Source organism: Podarcis filfolensis (genome assembly GCF_964270895.1).
Source record: "Podarcis filfolensis genome assembly, chromosome: 2".
Classification (NCBI taxonomy): domain Eukaryota; kingdom Metazoa; phylum Chordata; class Lepidosauria; order Squamata; family Lacertidae; genus Podarcis; species Podarcis filfolensis.
In genome coordinates, this window is record NC_139605.1 from 42,131,468 (window position 1) to 42,157,310 (window position 25,843).

Here is a 25,843-nt window from a genome sequence, read left to right on the forward strand (position 1 = left end):
TTACAGATAAATCCAGCTTGCAAAGCTGTTGTTAAGTATGTTTGGTCTCTGGATTTAGCAGTCTTATGCCCACTGCACCCCCTTTTAGACAGCCACATGTGTGTGACTTCAGTTGTGAAGCACATAAGTAACATTTCTCTTCTCCCCCACACTCTTTCCCATGCTTTACAACTGTTTATATTTTTTGATATGTTAGATCACCCCCCCCATGTTTTCCAGCCCTGATTTTTAAAAACCTATTCTTTTTCTTTCTCATTTAAATCATGACATCATCATGCGTGTAGGAATAAAATGGTGTTTGATTCTGCTGCCCTAGGGCTGAACACATATACATAGGAAGAAGTATAATTTTGTTGCAACAATACTTTTTTAAAAAAGGAAAAATAATTAAGTTAACCCCCATAATCATGTACATGTCTGTCCACTGCTTCCTGCCTGTAATAATAATAATAATAATAATAATAATAATAATAATAATAATAGTTTATTATTTATACCCCACCCATCTGGCTCGGTTTCCCCAGCCACTCTGGGTGGCTTCCAACAGAATATTAAAATACAATAGTCCATCAAACATTAAAAGCTTCCCTAAACAGGGCTGCCTTCAGATGTCTTCTAAAAGTCTGGTAGTTGTTTTTCTCTTTGACATCTGGTGGGAGGGCGTTCCACAGGGCGGGTGCCACTACCAAGAAGGCCCTCTGCTTGGTTCCCTGTAACTTGGCTTCTTGCAGCAAGGGAACCACCAGAAGGCCCTCGGCACTGGACCTCAGTGTCTGGGCAGAATGATGGGGGTGGAGATGCTCTTTCAGGTATACTGGACCGAGGCTGTTTAGGGCTTTAAAGGTCAGCACCAACACTTTGAATTGTGCTTGGAAACGTAGTTTTAAAAGAGAAGAAAGAAGGCTGAGGTGACCAGCACCAACCCCGCTTCCATGTACTCTGACATAATCATACTGGCCCGGGTGCTGATGCCAGGCCTGTTTGTTGGTGGCTCCCATAGTCTGACGCCCTCTTGGTGGTTATTAAGGAGCAGGCCGGACTTTAGTCCCAAGCTCCCAGCAGCACAGCTGGCAGCTTGTGTTCTGCAAGAATAGATAAAATGTATTTGCTGCTATTGGAACGCCCCTCATCTCCTGCTCTCCAAGTCTAATTCAGTTGTACTGTATTAAAAGGCAGCGGAAGTTCTGAAGCTCCACATTCTGTCCTATCTGTAGCAAGAGAGATGAGACATTTTGGCAGCAGAGCACTGTGTGTATGTGAGTAGACAAAGGGAAGACGATAGGAGGCCAGAAAGAAGACTGCAGCAATCCTTACAACCACTTCATTTTATTAAGGGCAATCCTCCAGGGATTGCTTGGTTGGACAGAGCAACGGATATGACTCTTACTTTTGTATGGTGCACTGCATTCCAGTCATAGAGAAGCCTACGCACACAAATCCCTCCAGGCAAGCACGAATCATTATCACAATTCAAGCATCCATGCCAGCCAGGCAAATTACTAAAGGAGGGTGTGGAGTAGGGCCAGTAAGAAATGTTGCCTTGGCAGAGTCCTGAGAGCTGGATAGAGAGGTCTCAAGGGTCACATTTGGCCTCCATACCTGAGGTTTCCCACCCCTGGCATATAGGATTGTGGTCCTATTCAAGAACGTACATGTTTTAAAGACTGCAGTTTAAATTAACAAATATAATGTTCTTTTGAAGTTTATAGATGACTTTTTCAGTCTTGCAAAGGAAATAATGAGCTTGCCAATGATTGCTCATTTCCCTATGGTGCGATTAGACTGTGAAGATTTGAAGCAAGGTTTGAGCGACAAGGCAAAGAGCTTTGCAAATAAATTATTGTACGTAATAGCAGAAAATCACAAATCGGAAAATAAAATGTAAGTAAATCTTGTTATTAATCATCTTCCACTTAATATAGTTTTTGCCATATGCATAACATTGTTAATTCCACCCCACCCCGCTTTGTGTATTATTCTCTAGAATAACCCTTGTAATTCACTATTGCTGCACACTGCGATCCTGGCCTTAAGCTCTGCTGTATGATGTCTGCATAGTACAATGGTGACTGAAGGCAGGCAGGTGGGTCAGAAGGCAGGCTGGTCAATAGCAACTACTGTTGAAGAACCAGCTATAGAGCCAGAACCAATGACAGGCAGAACCAATGAGTTCTGCCAGAAGCGAGCCCGCAGTAAATCACACCAAGTAGGTTCAGTTAACTCTTGATTAGAAAAGCACTCTGTACAAGAGTGCTAGGCCTAATGAGCACAGCGACTCTCTTCAGTAGGTCTTGCAGAGACTAAAGGTCCCTGCCTTCCTACAGCTGCCCAGGTCTCCTCCTCTCCAGGGTTTCTCCCAAGCCATCTGAGACTATACCAGTGTGCCTACCTTTGGTCCTCCTGCTTCATGCCTCTGGGAGTCCAGGGGGAGGGGGAACAACAGGAGGAGATCCCTGCTATTCTTTATCAGCCCGACTCATCTCTGCCTCTTAGTCTCCCTCCTCTCTTGCTTCCCCTTCTGCTTCTGGACTTCTTCCTGCCGCAGACCGTCCCTCCTCACTAAACCCTGTTACCTCTTCAGCTTCTGACACATCCTCCCAATCTTCTTGCTCTTCTCCCTCTGACTACTTATCATTGTCCCACCACCAATCCCGGGGCTCCAAGCCTTCTTGGGGATTCCCAATTCTAGTTTTGCCTCCATCCTTCTCCTTGGTGAGTTCTACAGTTACAACACTAAGACCAAGGCGGAGAACTGGTCTCGATGTAAGTAAGAAGGCAGATGGAGGGAAAGGCTGGATGAAGGAAGACTGAAGTTGCTGGATAGGGCAATGCCCCTTCTGTTCTAGGAGACCAGCCTCCCCTGGTACAGTATAGAATTGGGTGCTAGACTCCCAGTGCTCATATCTTTTTTTCCAGCATGAATAACTACCCTTGCCACTGCAGTGAAGTGTTAGCTGCTGCTGGAACGACAGTGCCAGTTCTCAGTTAAACTACTGATTCTGCTTTTAATTGATATCTTAGTGCTCTTTTATATTTAAATATAGCTCTTTTATATTATATTAAATATAGCTCTTTTATATTTTCACATTACTAGCATTCTTGGTTTTATATTTAGCATATGTTTAACTGTCTTATGTCATATTAACTGTTTCTGATTATAATACTGCTAAGCATTTAGACCGTAATTTTACAAATAGTAATTTGTGCTTTCGTATATAGTGAGCCACCTTGGAAGGCTTATTCCTGGAAGATGGCATTGCAAGTGCTGAAAATAAGTAAATCTGTAAATAAATAAAATTCTATAAGCAAAACAGTAGCAACTAAGTTTTAAATGGTGCAAAAGACTATGCAAATAGTTGGGGAAAGTTTGTGAAGGGAGGCAGGTCTACTTGACCTAAGGCAGGTAGCCCTGTGCCTTGGAAGATGGTGGAGAAATGTGCCATCCAATGTGTCAGTGAGATTGACTATTGAAGGCCATTGAAATGCAAGTTGGGACTGAGACAAATAGTTCTGTCAAAGCTGCCTTCCATAGTGGTAGGTGGATGAACTGCTTTGAGTGGTGATACATTGCTTCCAAATGAGTTATTTTCACAGCTTATGGATTCTGTATTCTGTCTTGAAGCTTGAGCACTAGGTGGCAGTCATAGCCATGTGTGTTTTCCTCCATCTTCAAAGCTGCGTTTCCAGATACACTTACCTGGGTGTAAGCTCTGTTGAATTCAGTAGAGCTTCCTTAAATGCAATTACTTCCCCCCTGATTAGATAAGTTAAATAATAATGTTTATGGTTCAATGAAAAAACAAATTATGTCTCTTAAACTTTGAAATATATCAACATAATAATATTTTTTTAGGATATGCAAGGAATTTGAGACCATCAAAGTACGTGCATTAAAACCTCCCGAAACAACAGAAGAAATGATGGAAAGCATAGTATATATAGACAAGGCTAAAACCGTAGGAATCCACAGTTTATATGAAAGGATCAAGGTAAGGTATCATATACTTTTAGGGTTGGGTTGTTGTTTTTTAAAACTAAATGCACAATGATAGGTGGGATGTTGATTTAAATCCATTTAACTTCAACTGGCTTTTCATTTTGTGCGGTTCCTTCTGCCATTTGTCACTATGCGTATGGTAAGCGCCAGCATAGTAGAACCCAATAAGCTTTACTCACCAAGTAAACCTGCTCAGGCTGTACAGCTGCAACCCTATCCAACCTGAGGGATGGGTACATATAATCCTCAAGGAAATTACTGAACCATTTTGGTTTGGCTTCTTTCCCCAACCTGGCCACAACTCCTAGTGACTTTGGATGGCTGGGCAAAGGAAAAACAAATCTGTTGGACACATTAGGGACACACACACACACACACACAAAATTATGGGATAAGAGAGAAGGGAAAACAAACAATAGAAAGTTCTACATGCACTAAAAGGGGAGGGGCTCTTTCCTTAAGACATCTTGGGATGGAGAGATAGAACATAGGTATGTACAGAAATCCCAACTATGCTGAGTTCTTGGGAAGGAAGGGAGAAAAGGAAGATCCCACCAGTCTTTCTCAACTGACCTCTGAAGCATCCCTTTCATTGCCTTAGTAAAGAGAGAACAACACCCATCCATCCATCCATCCATCCATCCAGGAACAGGGTAAAGACTGCATTGCCTCACTGCATCCAGTTAGTAAGCTGCATTATCCCACTGGGTTCAGCTTGCCTTTTGAATCTCTCCCCTTTAAATATGTGGGCTCTTCTAGGGCAGCAGCAGCAGCAGCTCCTGTTTGCCGACCCATTGTATTTAGTTGCTGTTCTGGAGGGGAAGGTGGGCAGTGGGCCTAAGAGCAACTCAGTCTGTCTGGTGGGCTATGAGCTACTTGTGGGCCTCCTAGCATGAGGCCTCCTTTGAGGAAAGATAACTTTCGGACAGGCTGCAAGAAATGGTGGCTCCTGTTAATTTAAAAATAGATATAAACTATTTAACTATTTACTTTTCTAGGAAAGTCAACGGCGAATGAACTACCTCCTAGATGTTTTTACCTTTGACCCAGAAGGCTTGTCATTGAATGCCACTGTCCTACTATGGCCTCAGAATATTAATCCCGTCTTTGATGAAAATGATGAAGTAAATATATGCATTTTTATATCAAATACTCCACTATGTGAAAAAGCAATGCTTAGACAGCAGGGTTGGAAATACTGGTACTCTTGAGAGCTGATTTTGAAGCCTTCTGTGAGTCATGCCTAACATTAGAGGACAACTGAAGTTGGTCTGATATCGTGTAGTGTAGTGACTCTAGATAATGTTCACAAATCTTTATCCTCATGGATGCCTGCCACTAACTACTTCTCTGTCTTATAGCTTATTGAAAGGTCTAAACGTAAAGGTGAAAGTGACTTATTGGCCAAACGTGAGAAACTGATACTGGAAATAGATAGGCAAACTCGTCGTATGCATGAGTTTACAGAATACCAGGATTTGGATCGCATGCAACAGGTCTGTGGCACATGGTGTAAAGGGGATTTTTTACTTTGCATAAGGAATACACATTCTTTGTGTGTAACGATGAAGCTTTATCTATGTGCTATAGTGCTAATTAAATTTAGCACTTTGCTATTGAACATCATAATGGAATTTCATTGCTTGGATCGGGGTCACAAAGCTTTTTAGGCCCAAACCAGGAAAACTGTTGTACACCCTGCAACCATGCACACATGACAACTGCATAAACAACATTAATCATAACCACACACTCACACTTTCACCAACAGCAATTAGTCTTGAAAAGAAGTGTTATTGACTTTTTTCAAGCCTAATGTGTGGGGAGGGATCTTCCAAGAGAGTGCATCTATGGAGGTAAAAATCAGCCTCCCCGACCCTGTACTGCAATCTCCGTGAAGATCACTCCTCCACACAACAATTAGGCTTGAAAATAGCCCTTTATTGGAGCCAATATTTGCAGCAGGGAAGGGGTGAGTTATTGAACCTTACCCAGCAAAAAATCCAACAAAATCCATCCATAAGAATCCAACAGCAGCTCATACAGTGGTTCACTAGTACACTTCCAAATTCCATACTGAAGCTCCATTGAATGGTAAAGACAATGTAAAGGGCCCCTGGACTGTTAAGTTTAGTCACATTTGACTGTGAGATGTGGCGCTCATCTCTGTTTTCAAGATAAGGGACTCAACGTCTTTACCAAAGAATGGTAACTGGCATGGGCGGAGGCATGAGGGCTAGTATATTTTCTCCTTGCAGGCACTCACTAGTCATCTTCATGTATGATATTGAAGTAGCAGTTACCTTTCCTCTACTTGCATCCTGCACCTTATAGAAAGGGCATTTGGTCCCATTCTACTATTCCATGGTACTCAGCAGCAGAAGCTGGTAGTCCACCATCAAACCACTAATCTCACAAGCAACAGCTGTCAGTCTCTCAGAACCTCTTGAAAAGATTATTGCATTAAACTAGGGGAATTCACTATTCACATTTATTTAGAAGTAAGTGCTACTGAGTTCAGTAGGGCTTACTCCCAAGTACATGCCTAACTGAAGGCTAGTGCAGTTGGATTTGTCTGTTGCACAACATTAAAACTCTCCCATCTGCTAGCACAAGAGACTTGCACTCACAGGTGAGAAGATTGGATACAGCCTGTTGTCTTGTAATGTTAAGGACTACTACATTATTAAGTGAATTGCCCAGTATTTCTCAAGAGAGATAAATCTGTTTCCAGTATGTGACCGACATGAGAACAATGCAGAAACGCCTTCAAGATGCTGACGAAACTGTTGCCTTCATTAACAAGGAAGAAAAGCTTTTTAATTGGGAGCAGACTGACTACCCAGAGTTGGAGACCTTAAAAGTTAACATTGAGCCCTACCAAAAACTTTTTGCTTTTATATTGAAATGGCAGCGGACTGAAAAAAGGTAATTATATGTACAGAAAGTGACTGAAATTTCAAGGGTGCTTTTATTTGTCATAGAAAAATGTGTGACCAAGTTTCTTTTTTAAAATTAAATTCTTCTTTGTTTTAAGTAATTCTGTTTGTCCAGAAGTATGCATTCCTGGCTAATGTAACAAGGCTGTAATTCTTGATGTCTTATGGTTTATATTTTACTTCACCATGTTATGTGATGGGTTTCTTTTTATGACTCATGATGCATTAAAAATGTTGTTTTTCTTTTGCTAGATGGATGGATGGTGCTTTTTTAGATCTCAATGGTGAAAGTATGGAAACGGAGGTAGATGAGTTTTTTCGAGAAATTTATAAGACAGTAAGGTTCTTTCAACAAAAGCTAAAGAAAGCTGAACTAGAGAGAAAAAAGTCACTGCAGCGGAGAGCAGTAGTAGAAGAGAGAGTAGAGGAAGAAAAGAAGGACAGCCCAACTATTTCAATGTGTACTGCAGTAATGGAGCAAGTTAAAGATTTCAAGGTAACTGGAGATCTATAAAAATAAGATGGCCTTAACATGGAAAATGTTTTAGAGTCTGTTGTACAAATATTATTTGAGCACTTGGAAAAAATATGTGGCCTCTTCATGAAAGCTCACAATCCCCCACATTGAATAATAAGATACATTAGAAGTTATTTGAAGATCTAAGCTATGTCCAATGGATAGCTCTGTCGATAGAATATGAGATTCTTAATCTCAGGGCTGTGGGTTTGAGCTCCATATTGGGCAAAAGATTCCTACATTGCAGAGGGTTGGACTAGATGATCCTTGTAGCCTCTTTCAACTTTCCAATTCTAGGATTAAAGATTTTAGATGAATAAAACATAATTTCCAAGTGATTTTAGTTACAACAGTGACAGTTGTTTTGCATTTTTTTTTTCTCAACTAGGAAAATATCCCTTTGGTGACTATCCTTTGTAACCCAGGCATAAGGGCTCGCCACTGGAAACAGATGTCAGAAATTGTTGGCTATGATTTAACTCCAGATTCTGGAACTACCCTAAGAAAGGTTTTAAAGCAGAACTTGACCCCTTTCCTAGAGAAATTTGAAACTATAAGTATGGGAGCAAGCAAGGTAAGAACAAGCATAAACTTTTCTGCCCCAGCACAGATTGATTATTATTTATTTAGAAGACTTCTATTCTGCTTCCTAGGACAGTTGCTTCAGAAAGTGATGTGCAATCCATAAAACTGTCTAAATTGTTAATTTAACAATTGAGTTAATATAACTACCCAGCCTGGATAGCTCGGTTGGTTAGAGTGTGGTGCTGATAATGCCAAGGTTGCATATTCAATCCCCATAAGGGACAACTGCATATTCCTGCACTGCAGAGGCTTGGACTAGAAGATCCTCAGAGTCCCTTCCTGCTCTACAATTTTATGGTTCTAATATAAGAATTCATATACCTGTAAAAACCCATTGCATTTGAACAATAAAACTATTGGACAGTAGCTTCATTATCTGATATCCCAATTTAAACACCAATTATAAGAGGACCATTTAATGTCCATTCTAATAAGATGTGTCTTCAAACAATGTTTGAAGGAGATCAGATATGATGAAATTTCATACATAAGAATCCATCTGAAATGAATAATAGTAATAACAACACCATTTATTTCCCTATGATGTAGGAATTCTCATTAGAGAAAGCAATGCACACTATGATGGATACCTGGGATTCAATTTCCTTCCAAATAAGCTTATACCGTGAGACTGGTGTTAATATTCTGTGCGCAGTCGATGAAATTCAGACTATTCTGGATGACCAGATTATAAAAACCCAAACAATGAGGGGATCGCCCTTCATAAAGCCTTTTGAAAAACAAATGAAGGTATTTGTACACTTTTATTTATATAGCTTCCTTTTATTCACTTCTTTTGTAAAGTGTGTTTACATATACAGTACACTTTTGAGGCTCTTGAAGGAAGGTAACAATTTCTCTTGAGATTTTTATAAAAACCTTAAATTCATAAATTTATTTTCAGACTGGTTTTTATCTCATCAGACCCCAAGAAGCTTACAATTCAATTATAAGAAGCAAAATAGTGTGTCATTCATGTGTTTAAATCACTGCAACTAAAATATAACCCTACATCTAAACTTGTTGGGTTAGTTCAGATGAAACTGAAACTCTGGTAAGCATTAACCATGTTCATGTCTGCCCTGATGTAAACATTAACCATGATTAAAACTAGCTGGTGAAGTCTGGGAAATTTTTTTGTGCAAGCAGGAAGAGAGTGGCCTTCTTCTCAGCCATGGTTAAGAGGTCAGAAGTAGTAGCTCAGATTGTCCCCAAAATTAAAGAATAAGGGACTTGTGAGTCAAATGTTTTGGCTCCCGAGCACTGCAAACTCGGAAGTGAGTGTTCCGGTTTGCAAACATAATCCGTTCTAGAAGACCGTTTGAGTTCCGAAATGTTTGAAAACTAAAAACTCAATATGGAAGTCGTGCGTTCAAAAACCAAAGCATTTATTTCTGGGTTTATGGCGTTCGAAAACTGAAATAGTCAACGGAGACGTTCGAAAACCAAGGTACCACTGTATATATATCAGTTGTTTTATTTTCATGCCTTTTATTTTTGTCTTTTGCTTTACATGCCATGGATGTCTTACGCAAATAACTATACTGTGTTTTTTAAGGAATGGGAAGATCGCTTGATTAGGATTCAAGAGACTATCGATGAGTGGTTGAAAGTACAGGCTCAGTGGCTTTACTTAGAACCAATATTTTCTTCAGAGGACATCATGCAACAGATGCCAGAGGAGGGACGTCAGTTCCAGACGGTGGATAGATACTGGAAAGACATTATGAAATACTGTGCCAAAGACCCCAAGGTGAAGTAGTAATGATGAGCCTGTAGTTAGCAGGTGAAACAAATCACAAGTTCTTAAACTATGCACAAGAACATTTCAGGTTCTTCTTCTTTCTTTTCGTAGCCATTGTGCCCACCACAAAGGTCGTATCTGCCAGAGAATAGAAAATAGCAGTCAGAATTAAAATCAAGGCAGTCCTTGTTAGCACACAGAAGATCTTACACATACCCTCAAACAGAACTTTTTTCAGGGGCAACTTGCTGGAACTTACTTCCGGCACCTCAGGAGGGGGCCATTGGGAGGCATTCATGGTGAGTTCCTGCACCTCTTTTTCTAGAAAAATAGCACTGCCCTCAAGGCTCTCTGTATCCCAACCATATTTACGAGTTCAAAGAAAATGTAGACTGTAACTAAAAACTTCAGTGTACTTGAGACTAATAATTAGATTTTAAAAATTGACAAAAGTTGTGGGTGAGAGTTAGTGGGTCCATCTACAAACGGGCAGAGATCAGGTGGGCAAATACAATCAGTACTCACTGTCTTCATTTCTCCCCAATCTGCAGTATACTGGGGGTCTTCCCCACCCAGTTCACATTCTCCACCCAGTGAAATTAATGGTGTGGGCTGCAGCAAAAAGGCAACAGCACTGCAGGCAATGGATGCAGGGTGGAACAGAAAACAATGTCTTTTTATATGACCAATAGATTGATATTTTGTTTGTATTACAATTTTATTCTCCACTGTAGTTGGTGTGCTTATTAAATACCCTGTTGTTTTTTAGGTTCTTGCTGCTACTTCACTGACGGGCTTATTGGAAAAGCTTCAGAATTGTAATGAACTTCTGGACAAAATAATGAGAGGACTGAATGCATATCTTGAGAAAAAGCGTCTCTTTTTCCCTCGGTATGCTGCGTGTTGATTGTCATTAAGCTAGAATAAATATTTTTTATTTTCAATTCGTATTTGATTCCAAACAAATACATGCAGTCATAGAAACTTAATGCATTTGTACTTTCTTTGCAGCTTTTTCTTCTTGTCTAATGATGAAATGTTGGAGATCCTGTCAGAGACTAAAGACCCTCTCAGAGTCCAACCTCACTTGAAAAAGTGTTTTGAGGGCATTTCTAAACTGGAATTTCTTTCCAATCTGGACATTAAGTCAATGTTCAGCACTGAAGGTGAACGGGTGGAGTTTATTTCAACAATCTCAACTTCTGAAGCTCGAGGTGCTGTGGAGAAGTGGCTAATACAAGTGGAAGATATCATGCTGAAAAGTATACATGATGTCATTACAAGGTCAAGACTGGTATGTTTTCCGTTAAATATATAGAATCTGATCTTGCCAAACATGCATGCATTTCGTTTATTTGATTTCAGGCTAGTTCTGTTCTGTTTTTAGAATCCTATTCTTTTTTCTTCTTGCTATTTAAGCAAGTAAAAACTGAAGTTACTAGAGGCAGAATTGCACACACACACAAAAATCATAATGGAACAATGAAGTCAGTGAGAATTTTGTATCTGTGAGGACTTAGCTCTATATTGTTCCACTTACTGTCATCCAACATATAAAACTGGATTGTTATAGCAACTAATACATTGAATTCTTTCTTAGTAAAATGTAAATGAGAACAAAGGGGGGGAGTTTTCTGATATGCAGTCATAGCTCATGTTGCGTCCACTTCAGGTTACGTGTTTTCGTGTTGCATTCTGCGACAACCTGGAAGTACCAGAATGGGATACTTCCAGGTTTCACCGCTCGTGCATGCGCAGAAGTGCTAAATCGTGCATGCGCAGAAGCGCTAAATTGTGTCATACACGTGCGCAGACACGGCGCTTCGGCTTGCATCAGTTCCGTCTTACAGACGGGCCTCCAGAACAGATCCGTTCCATAACACAAGGTTCCACTGTATTACATTTACTTAAAATGGGGGTGGGGAAGCTGCGGCCCTCTAAGTGTTGTTGGACTCATAACTCTCCCATCTGCCCCATTCAGTATGACCAATAGTCGGAAATTATGGGAGCTGTAGTCTGGCAACATCTGGGGAACTTCTCCAGTGGACACTGCCCAGTCCTCCTCATGATACTGCTAGTGCCCTTGAGACACTCGCTTCAGATGAATTCAATGAACCCTTCCCTATCACTGATCTAAAAGACAACCTAGATACAAATAGTTTACAATGCTGGACACAGTTACCTGTTTTAAATCTGTGGAAATCTGTGATGCGAACGCATTATAGAAGGAGGAGGGGGAGACTAATGAATGACTTTTTTGCACTGGTTGATATGGAAGATGTTGGAGAAAGACCCAGACATAAACACTATACAGTGGTACCTTGGGTTACAGATCCTTCAGGTTACAGATGCTTCAGATCACAGACTCCGCTAACCCAGAAATAGTACCTTGGGTTAAGAACTTTGCTTCAGGATGAGAACAGAAATCGCGTGGCGGCGGCAGCGGGAGACCCCATTAGCTAAAGTGGTACCTCAGGTTAAGAACAGTTTCAGGTTAAGAACGGACCTCCAGAATGAATTAAGTTCTTAACCTGAGGTACCACTGTACTTTTTACAAGGGAGTGAGCACTGAGTGATTTCATAACAATTTGACTTCACCTGCAGAGACACACTCCTCCTCCTGAGACTGATGGATGCCAACAACAACAACAACTATGATTTCATAATAGGTTGTATAAATGATTCAGCATAATAGTTTCAGTGCTTAGTAGTGATCCTGTTGGGCAATGTCTTTTACTTTTCCTAGGCATATCCAGAAACAGAAAGAAAAAATTGGGTGAGAGAATGGCCTGGTCAAGTAGTTATTTGTGTCTCACAAATGTTCTGGACAAGTGAAGTACACGAAGCCATAGCTAGTGGCCCAGAGGTATGGTGACTGCACAAAGCTTTTTGTTTCCTTTTAATGTTTCCTGGCTTTATTTTGGTACTTTGTTCAAACTGAGCCATATTTGATTTAGATGTTTATGGAATTGTCACCAGCCTCTTTGAATTAATAATGCTTCATATAATTTCATAAAATAAATATTTCATGTTAATTTTCCTCCTTTTCCCTTGAAGTAAAACTGAACACAACAATTAAAAATGAATCCTAATACTCAGGCAGGTAAAATACAACTAAATATTTGGAAGGTCAGATAAATGTCAGATACTGAATGTGCACAAATGAGCTCTTGAAATGTTTCACCCTGTTTGTGGAGAAAATTTCCGGAGAAAAAAAGCCTGAGGATTTTTTTACTGAAAATTGTCTTCTGAGGAATTTCAGCTCTAGTGTATATGAGAAGCTGTTGTTCATTTTACCCTGTGAACTCGCAATAGCATGAATACTTTTGTAATATTAAATACCAGCATCCCAATCCAGCAATTGTCTTTTTAGTACAGGAGCTTTAGACACACACACACATACCGTCTTCTTCTGCTTCCAAGAGCTGCACCCATTTTGGTGCAGAGACCATGTTCTTGCTCACAGAACAATATGTGCTGATTATTTATTTATTTATTTATTTATTCATTCATTCATTATATACTGCCCTTCATCAGAAGATTACAGGGTGGTTTACAACATAAAAACACAAAATCATAGAATCATAGAATCATAGAGTTGGAAGAGACCACAAGGGCCATCGAGTCCAACCCCCTGCCAAGCAGGAAACACCATCGGAGCACTCCTGACATATGGTTGTCAAGCCCATAACATAATAGCAAAAGAACAGTAAATATGAATGGGAATGTGTTATGCAAGCCAGATCTACCTGACTGGGGCATCTATATTAAAAATTGGTATAGCAATCAATAATGAGCTTTTGAATAAATAAATCACAGGATAATAACATAGAGAGACCACCAAGCTTCCTCTTGGTAGTTGTTTGTGGCAGATAGAATTCATCAAAATCCATTTTCATTCTGCAGGGCTTAAAGAATTATTACGCTAACCTTCAGTTTCAGTTAAATGATATTGTGGAGCTGGTAAGAGGGAAGTTGTCTAAACAAACAAGGACCACACTGGGTGCTTTGGTTACTATTGATGTGCACGCTAGAGATGTCGTCATGGAAATGATTGAAAGTGGTATGTAACCTAATAGCTTGTTCTTGTTTGTCATAGAATAAATTAGAATATTAATACATTGCCTGATATTTCTCTGTTGTTCCAGGAAATCATTGCTTTTTAAACTAATCTTCTCAATGTTAAAATATTGATTTTATTATTTTAAGACATACAGTGGCACCTCTGGTAAGAACTAGAGCTCTGTTCTTACCCCAAAACCATTCTTAACCTGAGGTACACTTTCACTAATGGGGCATCCTGCTTGCCGCTGTGTCGTGAGTGCACGACTTCCGCTTGCATCCCGGGGCAAAGTTTGCTACTGGGAACATCTACTTCTGGGTTAGCGGAGCTTATTACCCGAAGTGTTTGTAAAGAGAACGGTATGTAACACAAGGTTCCACTGTATACCCATTGCTTTAAGACCAATGCTTTTTTTTTCTAAAAAAATGTTTATGGGTACTCTCATTTTGACTCAAGAAAATCACCATTTTATAGTTCGAATCGGGGAAAATAAATACAGTAAATGGACAAAAGTACAAAGATTCACAAAATGTTTAGGGGTATGCGTACCCCTGCGTACCCCCAGAAAAAAAGCACTGTTTAAGATGAAAGAAAAATTGGATCTGACACCTGCAACTTCAAAACATTTTGTTTCCCCTTCCTACTTCCTTTCCATGGTATGCTGAGGAGTAGAGCCTAAGACATTTCCCATGGTTGTATTATTTCAGGTGTGTTGCATGAAACAGATTTTCAATGGCTTGCTCAGTTACGGTATTACTGGGAGTATGAGAATGTCAGGGTGCGCATCATCAATTGCAATGTAAAATATGCATATGAATACCTTGGCAACTCTCCTCGGCTTGTCATCACTCCTCTTACAGACAGATGTTACCGCACTCTGGTATGCTTTTTAATATTAAATTGCTAATAAGAATTCTTACAAATCGGAATTAGCTACAATGAGGCATATTCTCCACCTATGTTTATGACTATAGCTTGTAGAAATTTTGTCTTGCTGAGGTTCTCAGAACTACTGTATTAAACACTCTGACAATAAGGGAAGCACTCTTGACTCCATTAAATTCAATGGACTAAAGCATTAATGTTCTATTTACTGGAGACATAGTTTAAAATTTAAAACTGATTCTGATTAGCTGTAAATAAAATTGTGAGACAAGGCAAATATAGATCCTTTTGTTCTAGATTGCAGATCTCTTAGTAATGCAGCAAAAAATGTCTTTTTAAATTGATCAGTGAATCAAAAAAAGTAACACCTGTGTTGTTACAGGCTATTTCATTAGCACTATGAAAAAGTTGAAGAAAATATGATAAAGTTGAGATTAGGAATGAAGAATGGAAATAGAAAAATGGGTGGAGAAATAGAGACGATTGATGTGTATGTTTGCATTAGAATTTGTGTAGGTGTATGTTCCCAAGCGGAACAACAGAAACCTGGGATAAATAGATGAATAAATAATGGTTTAGGGTGAGAGAGAGCAAAAACAAAAGAAAAGAAGAATTTGGTGGGAGCTGAGAATGCAGTGACAAAGTATGTAAGGCAATCTGTAAGAAAATAAGGGGGAGGGTACATGTTTTCTACAATATTTCATCTCCACCATATACAACTGGATGTAGGTTTTTTTGTATCCAAACATTGTGTGACTTCTGAAATATTTTCATGAACTTTTCTTATTCTTAGATTGGAGCATTTTATTTAAATCTCGGTGGTGCTCCAGAGGGCCCAGCTGGGACAGGTAAAACAGAGACCACCAAAGATTTGGCTAAAGCTCTTGCCGTGCAATGTGTTGTCTTCAACTGTTCTGATGGCCTTGATTACCTAGCCATGGGGAAGGTAAATTGAACCCATCTTTTATCGTCTGATTTCCAATTTTTAAAGGTGGCACTGTTTTTCATTTTCAGTAGATGCTAATCTTTAACAAAAACATTTTAAAACAATAACACATACCTTGGTCACACAATCCAATTGTGCACAGAACTGTACAGTTAACTTCACAACTATCAGGTGAATCAAAGGGGCCCACTCTGAATCAGGTGCAAAGCCCAGGAGACCCCATAAGGCAGCCCCTACCATTTCATCCCTAGGGGTGAGAGGAGACCAGCAGCGCCTCCTATTCACCAAGAGGCTGCTGTAGAGGACTGTGTGTTCCTTGGAGGCCAGATCTGCTACCCCTGTGGATCCTGCTGCCTGAGGTGGTCACCTCATCTTGCCTCATGGGTTGGCCAGCCCAGGAAGGCCTTCTCTATTCCTGGAAGTTACAAATATCAACAACTACTAAGTACGTTGTCAAGGAGGGCATCCATCCTAATACTTAAGCTGCAGTCCTATGCAAACTTAACTTGGGAGTCTGAGTAAACTTGCAGAGGATCTTTCTCTTTAAGTACAGTTGTACCTCGGCCCCCAAACACCTTGGGAGTCGAACGTTCCAGATCCCGAACGATCGAAAACCATAAGTGAGTATTCCAGTTTTCAAACGTTCTTTTGGAAGCCAAACTTCCAATGGGGTGTCTGCGGCTTCCAATTGGCTGCAGAAGCTTCCTGCAACCAATCAGAATTTGCATTTTGGAAGTTAAACATTTCAGAAGTCAAACAGACTTCTGGAACAGATTCTGTTCGACTTCCAAGGTACAACTGTACTTCATCAATGCATTGTGCTTTTAAACTTTGAGGGGTCAGGATAGTTTGACAAGACAGAGGTTGCTAATGTGTCCAAACCAAACAAGTTCTGCAGGTCTTTTTAAAATTGCAATTGAAGCAGTATCCAGGAACATAATTAATGCTGCTGCAATCAAAGAATATACATTTGATGTGATTTGCTTGGGCACTTGTGAAACTGATTCTAAGGCAAGTAATGTACTTCTATGCCAGCTTTGGAACTGATTTTAAAATGTTCTTGCAAAATTATTTTTAGTGTTTGAACAGCCCGCAGCCACACATGAACTCATACAGCCCTTATAAGTTAAAGTACAGTTTCTCATAAGAGTGAAACCGGCTGCTTTTGATCTGATTTAATTGGTTTCACTACTTCATCAGCTCTTATGGGGTTGGTTAAATAGCTGTAAGTGGGAGTTAGGAAACATGAAGAAAACAGACTTCACTTCCATCAATGCCTCTCTGGTATTTATGTATTTATTAAGTTACTAGTGGTTGATCAGGAGGATTACTGCCACGATAGCTGTAAAGGGGAAATAATTCCTGCTTTCTCCGCAGAAACCATTTCCTGTACACAGTCTAAGCAAGCAACAATTATATAGAGGCACCCCAATTTGTTCATTTGCCTAATACAACTAGATTTGATGAGGCTGTAAGAATAGTAGTAAACAAATGTTCCCAAGGCATCACAATACTCCTTTTTACATCTTCGAACTATTGCTTAGTTATACAATGCTGGGCTTACCATTTTGTTTCTAGTTTTTCAAGGGGTTGGCTTCTTCAGGTGCTTGGGCCTGCTTTGATGAATTCAATCGCATTGAGTTGGAAGTCCTGTCTGTAGTGGCTCAGCAGATCCTTTGCATCCAGAGGGCTATACAGCTGAAGCTGGAGACGTTTAATTTCGAAGGGACTGAACTGAAGCTGAACCCCAACTGCTTTGTTGCTATTACTATGAATCCAGGTTATGCCGGGCGCTCTGAACTGCCGGACAATCTCAAGGTAAAATAGTGAAAGAAAAACCATATTAACTGAGAGTCATTTCAGATACTGCTTTTAAAAGCATGATTTCTCTAAAAATCGTTTTAAGATCTGTGCATACTTCTAAACTCCTTTCAGGAGTGAGACTACTGCTGGCTGAGCTGTCCCAAGGCAAGGTGAGTGGGGTTTGGGGTGGGGGGAGCCTTTAAAATAAGAGTTTGTCTTACACCACCCTTTTTCAAGTGTAACGTCTGCTGGATTGCTAGGTCATGTGACTGAGCTGAATCAGTTTTGAATAGGAGTAAACCTGTCCCTACCCCATGTTCCTGCCAAGCTCCACCACTCCTCCAGAATGTCCCCTTCTCATGACTGAGCTGGCCGAGTCCCAGTTGGGCCAGGATGGAGAACTGAGATACTCTGCCATATCTCTGAGCTGGGATGAGGGATTTTAGTCAGTGTAGCCCCAGCTGAGCCACAGACCTGCCTATTCCAAACTCTGCTCATAGCAGATTTTGCATTTGGCTTGCTCCCTATGCATGGCATATAAGTGGTGGTCAAATAGTAGCTTTCTTGCTCTGGAAATTTTTGGAAAAAACAGCTCAGTAGGTTTTTTTGTATGGTTCAGCTTGGATGGCAAGTCCTTTCTTCTTTAATAAGAGGGTGCTTAGCAGCTATGAGATAAAGTTTCCAGAACAATTGTATGAAAATTCATTAAACATTTGTGGAGGTTTTTTTTTTTTGTTAAAGTGAAAGACAAATGTATATATTAATAAGCATACTAGTGCCACTGAAAAAATATAGCCTTGGAGGGGGGCAGAATTGCCATACTTTCTCCCCCCCCCCAATTTGTTCATATATTTTATTTTTCGATTTTTGAATTTTTTAACAATCGTACTTTCCTTGATGTGCCTTTTAGGTCCTCTTCCGAACTGTTGCCATGATGGTTCCTAACTATGCTCTCATTGCTGAAATCTCTCTCTATTCATATGGGTTTCTGAATGCTAAACCTTTATCAGTGAAAATAGTAATGACCTACAGATTGTGCTCGGAACAGCTTTCATCTCAGTTCCATTATGACTATGGTATGCGTGCAGTCAAAGCAGTGCTGATAGCTGCTGGCAATCTGAAACTGAAATTCCCTTTTGAAAATGAAGATATACTGGTAAGTGGCACATTATTAACTTGACTTTAGAAATAGTCATTAGTTCTCAAATGGACTTAGAGCATTTTAGTATCTTGCTGTTTTATCCCATTCCAGTAACATTGGTGTAATTTTTCCATGTATGAAATTTCGAAGATCAGCTGGCAGATGTCTTTGTAGTTCAGTGATCTAAAGCAGTTCAGTTCAGTGATGTCAGTACACAATGGACTCCTGTATGACCAGTGAGAGGTGCAAAATGAGGAGAGGGAGGAGCCTGAGGAGAGTCCCAGGGACCACATTCAGCCCCTGGGTCTGATGTTCCCCACACAATTTAAATGAATATTTTTTTGTGATGAATTATAAATAAAGTCAAGAACAGTACAGACATACTTTGGTTTTCGAACAGCCTAGTTCTCAAACGTTTTGGCTCCCAAAAGATCAAAACTTGGAAGTGACTGTTCCAGTTTTTGAATATTCTTTTGGAAGCCAAAACGTTCGAGAACTAGGCTGTTTGAAAACCAACGTACGTCTGTACTGTTCTTGACTTTATTTATAAAAAGGTGAAGGGACCCCTGACCATTAGGTCCAGTCGTGACCCAACTCTGGGGTTGCGGCGCTCATCTCGCTTTATTGGCCGAGGGAGCCGGCGTACAGCTTCCGGGTCATGTGGCCAGCATGACTAAGCCGCTTCTGGCGAACCAGAGCAGCGCACAGAAACGCCGTTTACCTTCCCACAGGAGCGGTACCTATTTATCTACTTGCACTTTGATGTGCTTTTGAACTGCTAGGTTGGCAGGAGCAGGGACCGAGCAACGGGAGCTCACCCCATCGCGGAGATTCAAACCGCTGACCTTCTGATCAGCAAGTCCTAGGCTCTATGGTTTAACCCACAGTGCCACCCACATCCCCAATTTATAATTCATCACAAAATTGGTAGGGCTTCTGCACCTTCTGATTGGCTGCAGGAGCTTCCTGCAGCCATTCAGAAGCCACGCTTTGGTTTTTGAACATTTTGGAAGTTAAACAGACTTCCGGAACAGATTCCGTTCAACTTCCAAGGTACGACTGTACTAGAAATACCAGAGAGAGTCTTGTGTGTCCTTAAAGACTGACAGCTACATTGTGGCATAAGCTTTCATATACCAGACCCTCAGAGTACCCCAAAATTATACACTTAAGGACTTTCCCCAGCAACTGTAATACCAGCAGCAAGTGGGGGAGACAGGTACTCCTCGTAAAAGCACAAGTGTTTTATGTCGCTTTGAACGATGTTTGCTTTGTCACCTATAGTGTTCTCCCAGGCTGCTTAAGCTAGCTGTGATCAACATAGAGATCAGCAAAACCCTCAGATAGATTGCAAATGTTAGGCATACTGATTCAACATAACTAACACTTACAAAGCCCTTTCAGTCTATAGGTCATAGAAGTGGTTTGCCATACCCATTGTAGGAGTGAGTAATGTGTCCCTTTCCCAGGCCTGTATCAAGATGGGGGAGCAAGTGGAGGCACATGCCCTAGGTGGCAGGTTAGGGTGCAGCAAAGCAGTGTATTGCTGGGTAGACAACTCTTCTAATAAGTGGAACCCGGCCAGAATAAAAGGAGTCACTGAGCATATACATGCCTCTTTCCTCCCTGATGACAATGTGCTACAGCCCACACATCTCTTCTCGGCCTTTTGGCTAAGATCAAGTGTGGCATCTCTTCTAATAAGCAGAAGTTCCACTTATTAGAAGAGGGGTGGCTATAGAAAGGCCCACCTCCTTGCTCACCCCAGGAAGAAGAACGTGAGAAGCTGCTGTGGCAGAGGGAGATGAAGGGAAGAAATGCTCTCTTTTGTTGTGCTGTCACTTCTGCCACCAAGAGAAGGAAGCCTGCATAGACCATGAAGGGGGAACAAACATTCCACTTTGTGACTTTCCCATGGTGGCACTGCCACCAAGAGAAGGAGTTGTGTGTAGGCATTCTTCTATTTGGTGGTGTCAGCGGCAGCAAGAGGCAGACATGTACTTGCAAGAGAGGAGAGTAGCAGTAAAGACTTTTGCCTTCCTATAGCTAAATATGTAGATCCAGCACTGCCCTATCCTCCCTCCCCCCAACTAATTTCTCTTTGTTGGAGACAAGTTTTGATTCATGTTAGGGTTGTATTGCTTTAACTTAGCAATGTGGTTAATTATCAGCTTGAAAGAAGAATACTCATAGGAGACACAGTGCAGTTGATAGAACTTTGTTTTTATTGCTGAGCAGCTTAATATTTGTGATATAAACTAGAACATTATTTCTTTCCAACTCTGCTGCTGTTTCTCCTCCTTTGTTCAGCTCCTTCGATCAATCAAAGATGTAAATGAACCTAAGTTTTTGTCACATGACATACCTCTGTTTATGGGCATTACAAGTGATTTATTCCCTGGTATTAAGCTTCCTGAAGCTGACTACAATGTGAGTATATTTTTAGTGCATTGTTCCCCAGTAATTCTTCCAGTATTTGACAGTTTTAGCTCATGCGGTTGTCTGTTTCTAACTGAATGATGTGCTGTGTCTATTTTTTAAGTGGATTGTTTTCAAAAAACTTCAGTTCACCCAGTCTTACCATGAACCCAAAGTCTGCTTCAGAACTTGATGTGTTTGCTTATTTTATTTTCTCACATTTATATTCAGCTGCTCTTCAATCATGGAACCCAATGTAGTTGTGGTTCCCAGATGGTCAACCATTCAGGAACTGATCAGAGTCAGACCTGCTCAGCTTTAGCAAAGTGGTAGCCTCAAGTACCTTCCATCACTACTGTAGGACCAATTCTCTGCTTGTAGAAGCCCGCCAGCATTTGTAATAGATAGCAAAAAGGCTTCATCCTTTTGCAATCTTTCAGTATCTACTTTAGGCTGCACTGCTACATGCGTTGTTCTTTAGTTGTTTAGTCGTGTCCAACTCTTCGTGACCCCATGGACCAGAGCACACCAGGCACTCCTGTCTTCCACTGCCTCCCACAGTTTGGTCAAACTCATGTTCGTAGCTTCGAGACCACTGTCCAACCATTTCGTCCTCTGTCGTCCCCTTCTCCTTGTGCCCTCCATCTTTCCCAACATCAGGGTCTTTTCCAGGGAGTCTTCTCTTCTCATGAGGTGGCCCAAGTATTGGAGCCTCAGCTTCAGGATCTGTCCTTCCAGTGAGCACTCAGGGTTGATTTCCTTCAGGATGGATCGGTTTGATCTTTTTGCAGTCCATGGGACTCTCAATAGTCTCCTCCAACACCACAATTCAAAAGCATCAATTCTTCGGCGATCAGCCTTCTTTATGGTCCAGCTCTCACTTCCATACATCACTACTGGGAAAACCATAGCTTTAACGATACGGATTTTTGTTAGCAAGGTCTCTACTTTTTAAGATGCTGTCTAGGTTTGTTATCGCTTTTCTCCCAAGAAGCAGGCGTCTTTTAATTTCTACACACACTTACCTACAAATAATCCCCACTGAATTCAGTGGGGCTTATTTATGAGTAGATGTGCATGTGATTGCACTGCTAGTAATCCTGACATCCATCTCATTCCTACTAGGATTATCTTCCTAGTCTCTTAGTAACTTGTCACAAACATCCCTCAAGATTTTCTTCAGCTTCCAGCTGCCACTGCCTCATGTCATTTAAAAAGAAGGTCCCCAGTCTAATGACAGCGGTCTCAATATACATATGTGTGCCTTATACATGTCTATTTAGAAATAAGTCTCTTTACTGTATTTTCAATTGAGCTTACTCCAAGGTGTGTGCAGAATTGCAGTTGAAAGCTTCCAAGTAACATGTATACGATTGTGAAACACGTTCCTATGATTTTGCTCAGTTTTAAGGTGCTCACAGAGCTCCTTTCATTTTTATTTCTTCATATCCTTCAAAGTCGTTTTTTTCTTAACTTGGTAACTACATAGTATCATTCCTTTTCTGATTCTACAACAACATAGCAAAATTCTGTTCATTTCTGTAAATGCATAATTTCACCTGGTTTGGATGTTTGTTGAATTCAGATTACCATTCTCTAGCCTAGTTAAACTCAACTGAAACACTTACCGGTAATTGACAATTTGAGGTGTATGAGTTGCATTTTAAGAAAAAGAAGGAAAACTGAATGTTAATCTTTTTTCAAATGAAAAGTGTGTTTGTGTACATGTGCAAATGCATACCAGAAATGAGAAATAGCTAAGATTTACCTTTTAAAATTTCAGGATTTTCTGGAATGTGCAAATGAATGCTGTAAAGCACACAATGTTCAGCCTGTTAAAGTTTTTCTAGAAAAGATGATACAGACCTATGAAATGATGATAGTTAGACATGGGTAAGTATAATTATGATAAATAATATTCATAGGTATGGGGTTCAGAAAATGGCAACCAGCCTGATCAAAGGGATAGAACAACTCACATCTGAGGAAGTGTTGCAGCATTTGGGACTTTTTAGTTTAGAGAAAAGGCAAATAAGAGGTGACATGATAGGGAAGTTAAGAAAGTTATACATGGCATGGAGAAAGTATACTTCTATCCTTCTTGGTTGACTGTGCAACCAAGTTCTTCATGGAGAACTTGATTGTACAGCTGATCCCTGCATAAAGTAAGGTTGAATTCACAGCTATGGGTGGTGAGTTGAACACTGCTGGTTTGGCTACATGACTGAGTTCCCTTTCGGAAAATCAGTTACACCACTGATCCCTGAAAAAAATCAGCTTAGTAGTCCTACCATAGGAGCTGAATGTTCTAGCTTTTGCAATAATAAACAGTTAAATGTATGTTCATGTTTAGTCATGAAACTTATTGGCAAAAAGGAAAATACCAAATAACTTTTTATTTATCAGTTTTATGCTTGTAGGTGAGCCTTTTGCCGGGAAGACCAAAGTTTTGCATGTGTTGGCAGATACACTTTCCCTTATGAATGAACGTGGGTATGGGGACGAAGAAAAGGTAGTTCACAGAACTGTGAATCCGAAAGCTATTACTATGGGACAACTTTTTGGAAGATTTGATCCAGTATCTCATGAGGTAAGTTAATCACAAAATAGAACGGAGGAGCGGGACGCGGGTGGCGCTGTGGGTTAAATCACAGAGCCTCGGACTTGCCGATCAGAAGGTCGGCGTTTCGAATCCCCGCAACGGGGTGAGCTCCCGTTGTTGGGTCCCAGCTCCTGCCAACCTAGCAGTTTGAAAACACGTCGAAGTGCAAGTAGATAAATAGGTACCACTCCGGCGGGAAGGTAAACGGCATTTCCGTGCACTGCTCTGGTTCGCCAGAAGCGGCTTAGTCATGCTGGCCACATGACCCGGAAGCTGTACGCCGGCTCCCTCAGCCAATAAAGCGAGATGAGCGCCGCAACCCCAGAGTCAGCCACAACTAGACTTAACTGTCAAGGGTCCTTTGCCTTTACCTTTTTAGAGCAGAGGAGCAGGGAGAAATAAAAAGTACCTTACAGTAATGAACCATATAAGCCCTTGGGTTGGCAGTGGGGAGGGTAGGTGGCATTGTGAACAGTGTGGGCAGGGACAGCAACCCTTAGCATGAATACATATTCATACAAAGAAAGGTAGTATTTTTGCACATTCTCCGCCTAGCTCATATTAATGGTAATATATCTACGTTTTATTCCAAAGTGTGTCCAGAAAACAATTTAAGCTTAGCTTTCTCCTGGATGTTTATTTGCTTAGGTTTTGTCCATTCAGTAGAACAGGTTACCATATTCAAATGATTTACACAATTGGTTTCTGTTGAATGCTTCCTTCAAATTTTAAAAAGTCTTTTGTCACTTATTTTAGTGGACAGATGGCATAGTTGCCAACACTTTTCGAGAATTTGCTTTAACTGAGACACCTGATCGAAAATGGGTTGTTTTTGATGGTCCTATTGATACCCTTTGGATAGAGAGCATGAACACTGTGTTGGATGACAACAAAAAGGTAATGCCTAAGTAATCCAAATACACCAGGCAATTGTAAATTTCATTGTACACAGGTTGCACATTGACAATAAAGGTGTTGTTGTTGTTGTTGTTGTTGTTGTTGTTGTTGTTGTCTTTAAAATTGTTCAAGGAATTTTAAAATGTATTGAGATAAAATAAGTTGAGAAGTTACTCATTGAGCCTTGACCCCAAATAGCTAGCTCTTTGTGTTACTACAGCACAGTTGACATCACAGATGCATATTGGGTTTCAAAGAAGACTTTTAAAGAAGAAACACTTACAGGAAAGAGGAAACTGGAAAGAGTGTCAGTAGCAGAGCTGATATATAAGCAGTCAGGTCTTTTGTCAAATCATTCTAACATTCATTCCATATCATGCACATCTAATGTTATCAACATCATCATTATTACTTCATTACATCATTATTTCTGGCACTCATGTTTGTATTTTTGAGAGGCACTTTGTTTTCTAAGCTTGTAGTACCAGATTTAACAATAACTGCAAGTAGGAGCCAGCTTACTTGAGCCAGTCAGCACACACACACACTCTTGGAAACCTGTCAGCTACTAGGTTTTCTTAATTCTGGGAGGAGGGGGAATTCATCGTAAAACTAATATCCTTTACAAACTTCTCTCCCAGAATTTCTCAGGACCCTATGGCACTATAACTGACTAAATGCCAGGTTTTGTAAGTAGCAGAAAAAACTAGCTTAAGAAGAGCCATACAGAACCAATGGATGCATATATATCCAGTATTTGGTACAATCTGCACTGATATCCAAATCCAATTATGATTTCAGTATTTCAGGGCTTATTTTTTAGCACAAGGACTCAGTCACGCAACAGTTTCTGAGTTGCATTAAATCTGAACTTGGTACTTCCTCTTTCATTAAATAATTGTTCAGAGGAACTATAGTTTTAGATAGGATACTAAGCATCTAAAAATAACAACAGCAATACAGTGATAGTGGAGCAGAGCAATGGCCAAAAACTGGATATTAATAAATTAGCATTTTTCCAAATTTGATTATAGAAGATCCTGACGTTTCAATAAATGAGATAAGTCACAATACCTGTACTTGCTCAAATTTTCCAATACCCTCCCTATTTCAAATTGGGGTTAAACAAGCTGGGTTGCTTCTGGTGCATGAAATTTGCAGCAGTCTAAAACTGGGTGTGGGTTTTGTTTTTTGTTTTTGTTCTTAGCTTTGTTTGATGAGTGGAGAAATCATTCAAATGTCCCCTCAGATGAGCCTCATCTTTGAAGCTATGGATCTGTCTCAGGCTTCGGTATGTTAAAGGCAA

General features: G+C 40.4%; 1 protein-coding gene across 2 annotated transcripts in view; it reads left to right on the forward strand.

The window, feature by feature from the left end:
- Positions 1 to 25,843, forward strand: part of DNAH12 (dynein axonemal heavy chain 12) — a 92,018-nt gene that overhangs the window by 18,693 nt on the left and 47,482 nt on the right. For both annotated transcript variants that reach the window (XM_083602808.1, XM_083602809.1), the window contains exons 12-33: positions 1,703 to 1,881; positions 3,854 to 3,989; positions 4,996 to 5,121; positions 5,359 to 5,493; positions 6,732 to 6,925; positions 7,189 to 7,432; positions 7,842 to 8,027; positions 8,588 to 8,788; positions 9,597 to 9,791; positions 10,552 to 10,673; positions 10,794 to 11,076; positions 12,529 to 12,648; positions 13,689 to 13,845; positions 14,553 to 14,725; positions 15,524 to 15,676; positions 17,255 to 17,494; positions 18,390 to 18,635; positions 20,931 to 21,050; positions 22,822 to 22,931; positions 23,445 to 23,628; positions 24,397 to 24,537; positions 25,745 to 25,828. In XM_083602808.1, coding sequence (XP_083458934.1) covers positions 1,703 to 1,881; positions 3,854 to 3,989; positions 4,996 to 5,121; positions 5,359 to 5,493; positions 6,732 to 6,925; positions 7,189 to 7,432; positions 7,842 to 8,027; positions 8,588 to 8,788; positions 9,597 to 9,791; positions 10,552 to 10,673; positions 10,794 to 11,076; positions 12,529 to 12,648; positions 13,689 to 13,845; positions 14,553 to 14,725; positions 15,524 to 15,676; positions 17,255 to 17,494; positions 18,390 to 18,635; positions 20,931 to 21,050; positions 22,822 to 22,931; positions 23,445 to 23,628; positions 24,397 to 24,537; positions 25,745 to 25,828 — 3,729 coding nt within the window. The remainder of the gene's footprint in view (positions 1 to 1,702; positions 1,882 to 3,853; positions 3,990 to 4,995; positions 5,122 to 5,358; positions 5,494 to 6,731; positions 6,926 to 7,188; positions 7,433 to 7,841; positions 8,028 to 8,587; positions 8,789 to 9,596; positions 9,792 to 10,551; positions 10,674 to 10,793; positions 11,077 to 12,528; positions 12,649 to 13,688; positions 13,846 to 14,552; positions 14,726 to 15,523; positions 15,677 to 17,254; positions 17,495 to 18,389; positions 18,636 to 20,930; positions 21,051 to 22,821; positions 22,932 to 23,444; positions 23,629 to 24,396; positions 24,538 to 25,744; positions 25,829 to 25,843) is intronic.